Genomic DNA, 12,455 nt, shown 5'->3' on the forward strand with positions numbered 1-12,455 from the left:
GTAGGAAAGTGTCTGTTTAACCACATCTGCACATTCATTGGGTATTATTATTTTTTTAACTCCTGACCAGCTTGCTAGCAGCAATATGGGCTCTTGTGGTTTAGCTGCCATTCCTTCATTTTCCCGAGAGATTGAACATTCTCCCATATGCCAATTAGTCCTGTGTGGATTTGCTCTTGTGAGTATTTATTCCTCTCTCTCATTGGTCTCGAAGGAGAAACCAGATCCAGGGCCTCCAGGAGAATGTGCGTAAGCTGCCGAAGCTGCCCAGCTTGTCCCCACTTGCCATCAAGCATCTGTGGATTCGCACGGCCTTGTTTGAGAAGGTCCTGGACAAAATTGTGCATTACCTTGTGGAAAACAGCAGGTGAGAGGGAAAGACCCAATACCTGGCCATGCTCTGCCCCCACCTGCTGGCCGTCGTGGGAATTGCATCCCCTCACACAAAGCTGCTTTCTTTTTCTCTTTGACAGCCACTAAGTTTGAAAGGGATTAAATGCCTGAACGTTGGGTAGATTCAAGAGCTTAATGGCAGTGCAAGGTCTTCGGATTTAGGGTGGAGTATAGGGATCCTGAGTTTCTTCCTTCTCCTGTGGATTAATCCACTCAATCACTGTGTGGCCCTAGAGAGTTGCTTAGCCTCTCTGTGCCTGTTAATCTCCTTTGGTAAATGGCATGGCGATTCCCGATACTCCAGAGAAGTGAGAAGGGAATTTGGTAAATATACAGCATTTTGAAAATGCATGGTGAGCCTTTCTACATTTTCTCCACTAGCTTAGATTAATCTGATGTGAAAGTTTTATAGTATGAACCCTCTTGGGTAACCATTCATCCATGCATTCATTCATCCAGCAAATATTTAATGAGGACCTGCTGTGTACTGGCACTAACCTAGACATCAGGGATACAGTGGTGATGCCTGTCATGTTACAGAGCTTGTACATCATCTCAAGAGCCATGGAAGAATTTATCACCTGACACTCCTCGTGGCCAGCATGCCTCTCCAGCCCCCAAGAGGTGGCAGGAACAGTGGGGTGGGGGAGAGAGAGAGAGAGAGTGTGTGTGTAATATCTCAGAATCTCCCCATCTTTCAGAATATAAAAGTGCTGGCTTAACCACATCTTCACACAGTGGATGTTTTTGTTACCATTCTTTGCCCCTTTGCAAGGAAAATATGCATGAAAGTGGCGAGAAAAATCCCTCTTCTCATGAAGTTCATGTGCTTGCAAGGAAAACCAGCAAACAGTCATGGTGATAATACGCGATGGATGTTCCAAGGGGGCGTGGTGGTGGTGATTATTTTCTCCTGGTGGTCAGGGAAAGTGTCCTGGATGGCGCAACAGTTAAGCCTCCATTTGAAGAGCACGGAGGCATTAGCCAGGTGATGGGATGGGGAACGAAGTGTTTCTGGTGGAGGGAGTAGCAGGTGCAGAGGCCTAGAGACAGGAGAGAAAATGCAAGAAATCCAAGCTCTGGATCTCCAGTTCACTATTTACCGTGTAGTAATAGCCTGTCTCTGCCTCCTGCCCCATGAAGGTTTCTGGGCCTCTTTAATTATTGCCTTTGGCATATGACCTTGAGCATATGACCTGCTGATTCAGTTGGTTAAAGGGAATTAGTAATTTATTTGAGAAGCAATGTCAACCTGCTTTCTTTTCATTTCAACTTTTTATTTTTAATTTAGATTTACATAGAAGTCGCAAAATTAGTACAGAGAGTACTAATTGCCTAACCTCAATGATAACATTTTACATACCCATAGTGCCATGATCAAAACCAGGAAATTGACATTGGTACAATACTATTAACTAACCGCAAAACTTTTTTGGATTTCATCAATTTTTATAGGTACTCAATTTTTTTTATACAGTTCTATGACACTTTAACACATGTATAGTTTCATATAACCCACACCACCATCAGGATACAGAATTATTCCAAAATAAACCTCATCACCCCAAAGAAACTCCTTTCAGCTTCTTCTTTTTTTTTTTTTTTTTAAGATGGAGTCTTGCTCTGTCGCCCAGGCTGGAGTGCAGTGACGCGATCTTGGCTCACTGCAAGCTCTACCTCCCGGGTTCATGCCGTTCTCCTGCCTCAGCCTCCCGAGTAGCTGGGACTACAGGTGCCCACCACCACGCCCGGCTAATTTTTTTTTGTATTTTTAGTAGAGACGGGGTTTCACCATATTAGTCAGGATGGTCTTGATCTCCTGACCTCGTGATCCGCCCACCTCAGCCTCCCAAAGTGCTGAGATTACAGGCTTGAGCCACTGCGCCCAGCCCCTTCAGCTACTTTTTACAGTCACACCTCGGTTCCAACGCTACCTGCTAATTTTAAAATTTATTTTTATTTTTTGAGATGGAGTCTCATTCTGTCGCCCAGGTTGGAGTACAATGGCGCAGTCTTGACTCACTGCAACCTCTGTCTCCCATGTTCAAGTGATTCTCATGCCTCAGCCTCCCAAGTAGCTGGTTTTACAGGCATGCACCACCACGCCAGACTAATTTAGTATTTTTAGTAGAGACAGGGTTTCACCATATTGGGCAGACTGGTCTCGAACTCCTGGCCTCAGGTGATCCTCCCACCTTGGCCTCCCAAAGTGCTGGGATTACAGGCATGAGCCACTGTGCCTGGCCTTTTTAAATTTATTTTGAGAGCCCTACCTACTCATTTTTGAGGCAGCATGTTTGAGGTAATTCTGCTGATTTTTAGAAACTGAGTGGTGGCAAAGTGAAAAGTTTCTTAATGTGTTATCTTCAGATTTGATGCCAAAATGTACAACCTTGATATTGAATAAGTCCAGAGCATGTCAATTCTGGCTCATACAATATTCCAGTTGATGGAAGACTCTCAGGGGGTAAGATTACAGTGATGTTGCCACCATTTCGTGAGGATTTCCTGATGTTGGGCTCTGTGCTGTGCTATGTAAGCAAGTTGTCATTGAATCCTTCCAACAACCCAGGCATTTGAGTTCTATACTTCCTCCCATTTTACAGCTGAGGACCAAAGCTCAGAGAGGGCTCTCACTTCTCCAGCGACACACAGCAAGGCAGGGAGTGGCATAGCTGGGCTCCAACCCACTCTGTGTCACTCCAGATCCCGTGTCCTTTACTTTCTGCTGGATGCTGGCAAGAGTTGAGGCAGGTGGGCTCAGCCCAAGCCTGTATCTGCCTGCCGTATGGCCTCCAGCAACTAAATCACTTACCCTCTTTTGGGAGAACCCACTCCCGATGTTTAACATGGGTTATTTTCTATTTCCTAAGTATCTCGACTGGGTTGAGAAATAAAGGGAAAGAGCACAAGAAAGAGAAATTTAAAGCTGGGTGTCCGGGGCAGACATCTCATGTTGGCAGGATCCGTGATGTTCCCCGAGCCATAAAAGCAGCAAGTTTCTATTAGCTATTTTCAAAAGGGGAAGAAGTGCACGAATAGGGTGTGGGTCACAGAGATCACATACTTTACAAGGTAATAAAATATCACAAAGCAAATGGAGGCAGGGCGAGATCACAGGACCACCGGATGAGGTGAAATTAAAATTGCTAATGAAGTTTTGGCAGGCATTGTCGTTGATAACATCTTATCAGGAAACAGGGTTTGAGAGCAGACAACCTGTCTGACCAAAATTTATTAGGTGGGAATTTTCCTCCACCTGATAAGCCTGGGAGCGCTAAAGGAGACCAGGGCTTATTTCATCCCTTTGGCTTCGACCATAAAAGATGGGACGGGATGCCTTGAAAGGGGCCGTCTATAAGCCTACCTTCAGGGCGCATTCTCTTTCTCAGGGCTGTTCCTTGCTGAGGAAAAGAATTCAGCGATATTTCTCCTATTTGCTTATGAAAGAGGAGAAATATAGCTCTGTTCTGTCCGGCTCACTGGCAGCCAGTTCAAAGTTGCCTCTCTTGTTCCCTGAACATCACTGTTATCCTGTTCTTTTTTTAAGATGCCCAGATTTCATATTGTTCAAACACACATGCTCTACAAACAATTTGTGCAGTTGATACAATCACAGGGTCCACACGGTCCGCAGGGTCATCCTCCTCAGCTTACGAAGGAGATGACAGGATTAAGAGATTAAAGTAAAGACAGGCATAGGAAAACACAAGGGTATTGATTGGGAAAGTGATAATTGTCCATGAAATCTTCACAATTTATGTTCAGAGATTACAGTAAAGACAGGTGTAAGAAATTGTAAAAGTATTAATTTGGGGAACTAATAAATGTCCATGAAATCTTCACAATTTATGTTCTTCTGCTGCGGCTTCAGCCAGTCCCTCCGTTTGGGGTCCCTGACTTCCCGCAACACCCTCTCTGGGCCTGAGATCCCTTGGGAGGTCAGAACAAGGTCCTTTTCAATCCTAAAATTGTTTGTTTCTAGACTGTATGAGTTTTCAAGGAATTAGAAACCACTACACGATAACTCAGTTGTGGAAACATTCAGCACAAACATTGTATTGATGGTGTATTAGTTCATTTTGATGCTGCTGATAAAGATATGCCTGAAACTGGGAACCAAAAGAGGTTTAATTGGATTTAAAGTTCCACATAGCTGGGGAAGCCTCAGAATCATGGTAGGAGGCAAAAGGCACTTCTTACATGGTGGTGGCAAGAGAAAAATGAGGAAGAAGCAAAAGCAGAAACCTCTGATAAACCCATCATATCTCGTGAGACTTACTCAGGATCACAAGAATAGCATGGGAAAGACCGGCCCCCATGATTGAATTACCTTCCTCTGGGTCGCTCCCACAATACGTGGAAAGTCTGGGAGATACAATTCAATTTGGGATTTGGGTGGGGACACGGCCAAACCATATCAGATGGCATCACTTGTTATTCTTCACAGCCAAATCCCAGGGGGCATTTTTGAGCATCTGAGGCCAGTGCTCTCCATATTAGTTATCAAGGCAGGAAAGCTTGTTATACAGCCTTTCAGTACCCACTGCTGCTAAACAGCATTTGGTGGCCCCAGTAATAGAAGGGCAGACATCATCTGAGCCTCTAAGTCACTTCCTGTCTCAAATGGAAGATGTGGTAGAGGCAGATAGAGTCAGCCAGGCCTCTGCAACCTATTAATTATTATTCCTGTTACTGTTATAAAGGCTCTATCATGACCATGTGTTAAGGATGTACATGTTGAGCACTCCGCTAAATGCCTTTAATTTTTTGTTTCTCTCAAAAGTCCTTCCAATAGGCTGGTCATGGTGGCTTATGCCTGTAATCTCAGTGCTTTGGAGGCCAAGGTGGTGGGATCACTTGAGGCCAGGAATTCAAGACCAGCCTGGGCAACATAATAAGACCCTGTCTCTACAAAAAATTAAAAAATTAGCCAGGTCTGGTGGCACATGCCTCTAGCCCCAGCTAATCGGGAGGCTGAAGTGGAAGGATCGCTTGAGCCCAGGAGTTCGAGGTTACAGTGCACTTTGATTGTGCCACTGCATTCTAGCCTGGGTGACAAAGAAAGACCTTATCTTTAAAAACAAAACAGAAAAAAAGTCCTTCTGTCAGCCCTATGAGCTATATTATTATGATCCCCATTTTACAGATGGGGCAGCTGAGGCTCTGGGTGGTAACCAAGTGACACTGGGGATTGAACTCTCGTCTGTGGATTGTGCGTCCTCTGCTGGTCTCCATCCAAACCTGCATATTTTCTCCTCTTGCTAGTAAATACTATGAGAAGGAAGCTCTCCTGATGGACCCTGTGGACGGCCCCATCCTTGCGTCTTTGTTGGGTAAGTGGTCCTGTGACCACTTCTAGATGGAACTGAGCTTCATCTAGACCCCTGGTCTTGAGTCTCAGGGGCAACTCCTCTGGGACACTCTCACCCCTCTCCAGCCTCGCCCATCAAAATGCACGCTGTCCTGGCAGGCTGGAAGAGAGGGTAGTGAGGTGGGCGGCCATCTGGTGGTAGATGAGCGGGAGGACTTTCCGGGGCAGTGGGTTCCCAGCTCCCACGTGCCCCTCAGTGGGGCCCTGTGCCCTAGAGTACACCAAGATGAAGACTGCAGATCACTTCTGGACCGATCCCTCGGCTGACGAACTTGTCCAGAGGCACCGCATCCACAGCTCCCACGTGCGGCAGGACTCGCCCACCAAGCGTCCCGCGCTCTGTGTGAGTGGGGTAGACGGTGGGGCTGTGGGAGGGACCTTGCATGGGGGCAGGAAACAGGGTAGGAGTCCTCAAGGTCACCTCAGGTCTCATCCCTCTGTCTCCCCTCACGCTCTACCAGATCCAGAAGAGGCATTCCAGTGGCAGCATGGACGACCGGCCATCCCTCTCTGCCCGCGATTATGTGGAGTCCCTGCATCAGAACTCCCGTGCCACCCTGCTCTATGGCAAAAACAACGTTCTGGTTCAGCCGGTGAGAGGTTATCTTGGGCCCAGATCTTGCACAGAGGGTCTCACTCCCAGGTTATGGAGGAAGAGGCCTCTTTGGCTCCAGGTTGCCAATCCATTCATCCATTTATCCACTCACCCATGCACACATCCATCCGCCCAACATTCATTCATCCGTCAATCTATATGTACATCCCCCCATCCTTCCATCCATCCATCCATCCACCCATTGTTACATCCATCCATCCGCCCATTGTTACATCCATCCATCCACCCATTGTCACATCCATCCATCCACCCATCTTTTTTTTTTTTTTTTTTTTTGAGACAGAGTCTCGCTCTGTCGTCCAGGCTGGAGTGCAGTGGCGCGATCTCAGCTCACTGCAAGCTCCGCCTCCCAGGTTCACACCATTTTCCTGCCTCAGCCTCCCGAGTAGCTGGGACTACAGGCGCCTGCCACCTCGCCCGGCTAATTTTTTGTATATTTAGTGAAGACGGGGTTTCACCATGTTAGCCAGGATGGTCTCGATCTCCTGACCTCGTGATCTGCCAGCCTCAGCCTCCCAAAGTGCTGGGATTACAGGCATGAGCCACTGCGCCCGGCCAATCCACACATCTTTACATTCATTTATCGACCCATCTTTCCATCCATCCATCCATCCATCCATCCATCCATCCATTTGTCCATTTATTTTCCTGTCCATCTCTTCACTCACCTGCATACTCAGGCTTCTATCCATCTGTTCACTTTTGTTCTCACTCATTGATTCAGCAAACATTTCCTTGGACCTCCTATGTGCTAGGTGCATATGGTGTCAAGATCTTCATTCTCATGGCCAATATTTCTTGATGCTTCCCTATGTGTCAGGCACTGTGTAAAATGTTTTCAACTGTATTAACTCTTAAACCTCCCAAGGACCCTTTGAGGCAGGTACCATTATTTCAGGCCTCAGTATTATCAGATGGTAATACTGAGGGCTATACAGGTGAAGTAAGGTGCAGACAGTTATGATTTGAATTCAGGCCAGCTGGTGCCAGAGTCAGTGCCATCACTCAATCACCTTCTCTGCCCCATCACACGGCTAGGCTGCAGGGATGGGTGGTAGGTGAGGCATATGTAGTTCCTGCCTTCATGCAGTGTCCCCTTTGGCTGTATCCTCCCTAGGGCCATTTGGTTGCATGGTCATTGTGGTGTTTGGGCTCTCAGCAGGAGGAAGCAAAGGGAAAACCATCAGCCACTCCATCTCTGTAGTCAGTTTTAATCACTGAGTGACCTTGAGCAAGTCACTTTTTCCTCTGAGCCTCCATATCTGCATCACAATGGGTATAAAATCCGATTGCTGCAAATCTAAGAAGCCACTAGTTTAAGATACACCGTTTTCTTTTTTATTGTTTTCAGACGGAGTCTCACTCTGTCACCCAGGCTGGAGTGCAGTGGCACGATCTCGGCTGACTGCAAGCTCCGCCTCCCGGGTTCACGCCTTTCTCCTGCCTCAGCCTCCCAAGTAACTGGGACTACAGGCGCCCGCCACCATGCCCGGCTAATTTGTTATATTTTTAGTAGAGACGGGGTTTCACCGTGTTAGCCGGGATGGTATCCATCTCCTGACCTCGTGATCCACCCACCTCCGCCTCCGAAAGTGCTGGGATTACAGGCGTGAGCCACTGGGCTCAGCCTAAGATACACCGTTTCTTAATGTAATCTAAACCAATTAAAAATGCTATTTAGAGGGATTGCTGGCTCATGCCAGTAATCCCAGCACTTTAGAAGGCCGAGGCAGGAGGATCACAAGGTCAGGAGTCCAAGACCAGCCTGGCCAATATGGTGAAACCCTGTCTCTACTGAAAATAGGAAAAAATAGCTGGGTATGGTGGCACGTGCCTGTAGTCCCAGCTACTCGGGAGGCTGAGGCAGAATTGCTTGAACCCAGGAGGTGGAGGTTGCAGTGAGCCGAGACTGGGCCACTGCACTCCAGACTGGGAAACAGAGCGAGACAGTCTCGGAAAAAAAAAAGGAAAAAAAGCTATTTAGATCATTATATACAGTGTTTTCGTTTTGTTTTGTTTTGCTACTTAAAAAATTTAGCTTATGCTTTTTGAAAGAGGTCTTTGAAACTTACATGGATGTAGTTTTGTTTTTTAATCTATATCACTTTTATAAGTAACACACAGGGAAAATGTCATTGAAATATATTAATTAAGATATTCTTCAAGCTTCTTCCAGTTCAGAGTTCCATCCTCTGTATCACTCTTCGACTTAGAGTCATCAGTGCCCTCATTTTTCCACACGTTGTTTCCTGTTCCATCAAGAGAAGGAGTTAACAATCATCTGTGCCTCTACTTGTTTTTGCAAATAAAGTTTTATTGGGATACAGCTACAGCCTATGACTGCTTTCAGGCCTTGCTGGCAGAGTTGAGTGGTTGCAGCTGAGCTTGTATAGCTTACAAATCCAAAAAATATTTCCTATTTGTCCCTTTACACAAAAAGTTTGGTGGTCCCTGATCCAGGAGCACAGGAAGTGCAGCATTTCTTGCAAGAATGTCCACTCTCATCTCGGGGATGTTTTTTGTTTTTTTTTTTTTTCTTTTTTTTTTTTTTTTTTTTTGAGACAAGGTCTTACTGTCACCCAGGCTGGAGTGCAGTGGTGTGATCATGGCTCACTGCAGCCTCAAACTCCTGGGCTCAAGCAAGCCTCCCACCTCAGCCTCCTGAGCAGCTGGGACTACAGGTGTGTACCACCATGCCTGGCTAATTTTTAAGTTCTTTTTTTGTAGAGATGGGGTCTTGCTACATTGTCCAGGCTAATGTAAAACTCCTGGGCTCAGGTAATTATCCCACCTCAGCCTCCCAAACCTCTGGGATTGCAGGCGTGAGCCACTGCACCCAGGCTGTGATGGTTCCTAAGTCCTGTAAAGTATTTGTTTGTTGCTTTACAAGAAAATCTTGGCTGGGCGCAGTGGCTCATGCCTGTAATCCTAGGACTTTGGGAGGCCAACGCACGTGGATCACCTGAGATCAGGAGATTGAGACCAGCCTGGCCAACATGGCGAAACCCCATCTCTACTAAAAAAAAAAAAAAAATACAAAAATTGGCCGGGCGTGGTGGCAGGTGCCTGTAATCCCAGCTACTTGGGAGGTTGAGGCAGAAGAATCACTGGAACCTGGGAAGCAGACGTTGCAGTGAGTCGAAATCGCACCACTGCCCTTCAGTCTTGGCAACAGAGCAAGACTCCATCTCAAAAAAAAAAAAAGAAGAAGAAGAAGAAGACAGACAATCTGGACTTGTGGGCTTCCCTGCAGGGATGAATACGTGCCTGTCTTGCCAGCATCACGCAGGCACTCTACCGCTCCGTTCCCAGCCTTCATATGTGCACAGTAGGTTTTCCATTCAAAGATGAATCGCGGTCAAATCTTTTTGAAGACATTTAAAATAGCACCTACATTCCACATGTGAAATAACAACCGTGTCCAAAACTTAATTGAAATGATGATGCTTTGAACGGCTGTTCAGTCAGGCAGGACAGCCACGTCACAGTTGTGATTAGAAGACCCACCCCCATTTCAGGTACATGAAAAAGTGAACAATCAAGATGTGTGTCTTTGGATCGATGAAATACTACACTGCTCCTCCCTTGGGGTTGTAAGCGCGTGGGTTAAATCAAGACAGTACGTGTGAAGGCTGAGCCGTGCTCGGGACACATTTGGTGCTCAGTAAATGTTGGGGTGAATTTGGTGGGGGGATGGTGACATCGCCCTCCCCACACACCCACCTGGGATAAAACAAAGCCGGTGAGAATCCCTGTAGGTAAATCTAGGGGAGAAAAGGGACCGGCTACTGGGCGGGGAGTGTGGCGGGGGTCTTTGGGAGGAGGTTTCTGAGTATTGTCTCTGGGAAGGGCCCTAGAGCCCAGCTGCCATCTGTTTCTCCCTTAAGCCTGGCCAAGATAAATGCCTTCTGTTTTGAAAAGCATGATTTTCAGTGGGGCAGGGCCTCCTTCCTGGCTCTGAAGGAACCTGGGGTCAGGGACCCTCGAGATCAGAAGGAAGTCAGAGTGTGAAAGTGATGGGAGTGGGAGGCTTTTACAGCTGGATGATGTAGAACCCATCCTGGGAGGTTGGCTGCAAATGGCTTTGCTTAGCAAGGCCACCTGGAAGGAGGCTTTAGAGTCTTCCACGTGGCCAGGGCCTTGAAGGGATTAACCCAGCCTCTTAGTTCCGATTATGTGTGTTCTTGAGTCAAATGGGCCAGGACCTATGTCCACAGCGACTCCAGCACCATGACCAGACCTGAGTCCTCCTCTCTCTGCAGAGGGACGACATGGAGGCTGTGCCAGGGTACCTGTCCCTGCACCAGACGGCTGACGTCATGACCTTGAAGTGGACCCCCAACCAGCTGATGAACGGGTCTGTGGGGGACCTGGACTATGAGAAGAGGTAGGGCACTGCGTCTGCTCTGTGTCCCTTGGGTCCCTCCACTCCCCTCGGCACAAGGAAGTTCCTCCCCGGGAGAGGGGAGGCTTGTATCCAGCCCCTGCTTCTGCCCGCTCTTCTGCCTTCTTGTTAGGGTCACTTGGCTCAGCCTCCCTGCAGCTGTGGCCTCCTGGGAAACTCAAAGGCTCGAGAGGATCTGGAAATCAGCTGGAAGAGTCTTAAGGCATGGGAGTTGGCAATGCCCTGGACAAAACCATCCAGAGGGAGAAATCTTTACAGAGATCTCCTAAGCCTACAAATGGCAAATATTCTTCAGTCTCTGTCCTCCTTCTCGATCACTCAATAAAAAGGGAAGGCAGGAGGTATTAGCAGGCGTCTGGTCCAGGGCTGCATCTGCCATGAAATCCTGTGATTTATGAGACCCAGGAAAGGCTTTCGAGTCACACTTGAAAGGAATGCAGGGACGGGATTTCCTGCTGCAGTGCCTGGATTTCAGCCCAATTAGGGAAGACTTTAGGAGGAACAAATAAAGCCGTGGTGCAGAGGTGTGGCTGGTTCAAATATTTCAGCTTGAGGAGAATTGGCTGCGGGTGGGGAGGAGAAGCAGTGGTTTTTCCTGCTCCAAGTCCACATCGAATCTTATTTTTATGTTACATTTTATTGCTTTCCTAAAAAATTATTTTACAATTAAGAATTTTTGGCCGGGGCCGGGCGCCGTGGCTCAAGCCTGTAATCCCAGCACTTTGGGAGGCCGAGACGGGTGGATCACGAGGTCAGGAGATCGAGACCATCCTGGTGAACACAGTGAAACCCCGTCTCTACTAAAACTACAAAAAACTAGCCAGGCGAGGTGGCCGGCGCCTGTAGTCCCAGCTACTCGGGAGGCTGAGGCAGGAGAATGGCGTGAACCCGGGAGGCGGAGCTTGCAGTGAGCTGAGATCAGGCCACTGCACTCCAGCCTGGGCGACACAGCGAGACTCCGTCTCAAAAAAAAAAAAAAAAAAAAAAAAAGAATTTTTGGCCGGGCACGGTGGCTCAAGCCTGTAATCCCAGCACTTTGGGAGGCCGAGGTGGGTAGATCACGAGGTCAGGAGATCGAGACCATCCTGGCTAACATGGTGAAACCCCGTCTCTACTAAAAATACAAAAAACTAGCCGGGCGTGGTGGCGGGCGCCTATAGTCCCAGCTACTCGGAGGCTGAGGCAGGAGAATGGCGTGAACCCGGGAGGCGGAGCTTGCAGTGAGCTGAGATCGCGCCACTGCACTCCAGCCTGGGCGAGACTCCGTCTCAAAAAAAAAATAAAATAAAAAGGATTTTTAACCTAGAGATAGACAGAACTCAGGTACCCATCACCCTGCCCTCATGGCCACGAACCCATTTCCTCCTTCCAGAATATTATTATTCTGGGCCAGGTGCGGTGGCTCACACCTGTAATCCCAACACTTTGGGAGGCTGAGGCAGGTGGATCATGAGGTCAGGAATTCAAGACCAGCCTGGCCAACATGGTGAAACCCCATCTCTACTAAAAGACAAAAATTAGCTGGGCATGGTGGCGCATGCCTGTAGTCCCAGCTACTCAGAGGAGGGTGAGGCAGGAGAATTGCTTGAACCAAGGAGGCAGAGGTTGCAGTGAGCTGAGATCGTATCATTGCACTCCAGCCTGTGCAACAGAGCGAGACTGTCTTA

General features: G+C 47.8%; 1 protein-coding gene across 2 annotated transcripts in view; it reads left to right on the forward strand.

Moving 5' to 3' along the window:
* The window catches only part of SGSM1 (small G protein signaling modulator 1), a 210,490-nt gene that overhangs the window by 132,978 nt on the left and 65,057 nt on the right, over positions 1-12,455 (forward strand). For both annotated transcript variants that reach the window (XM_050745897.1, XM_050745898.1), the window contains 5 exons: positions 215-367; positions 5,662-5,729; positions 5,965-6,110; positions 6,229-6,360; positions 10,646-10,770. In XM_050745897.1, coding sequence (XP_050601854.1) covers positions 215-367; positions 5,662-5,729; positions 5,965-6,110; positions 6,229-6,360; positions 10,646-10,770 — 624 coding nt within the window. The remainder of the gene's footprint in view (positions 1-214; positions 368-5,661; positions 5,730-5,964; positions 6,111-6,228; positions 6,361-10,645; positions 10,771-12,455) is intronic.

This window comes from Macaca thibetana, chromosome 10, assembly GCF_024542745.1.
Source record: "Macaca thibetana thibetana isolate TM-01 chromosome 10, ASM2454274v1, whole genome shotgun sequence".
In the NCBI taxonomy this organism is placed as follows: Eukaryota; Metazoa; Chordata; class Mammalia; order Primates; family Cercopithecidae; genus Macaca; species Macaca thibetana.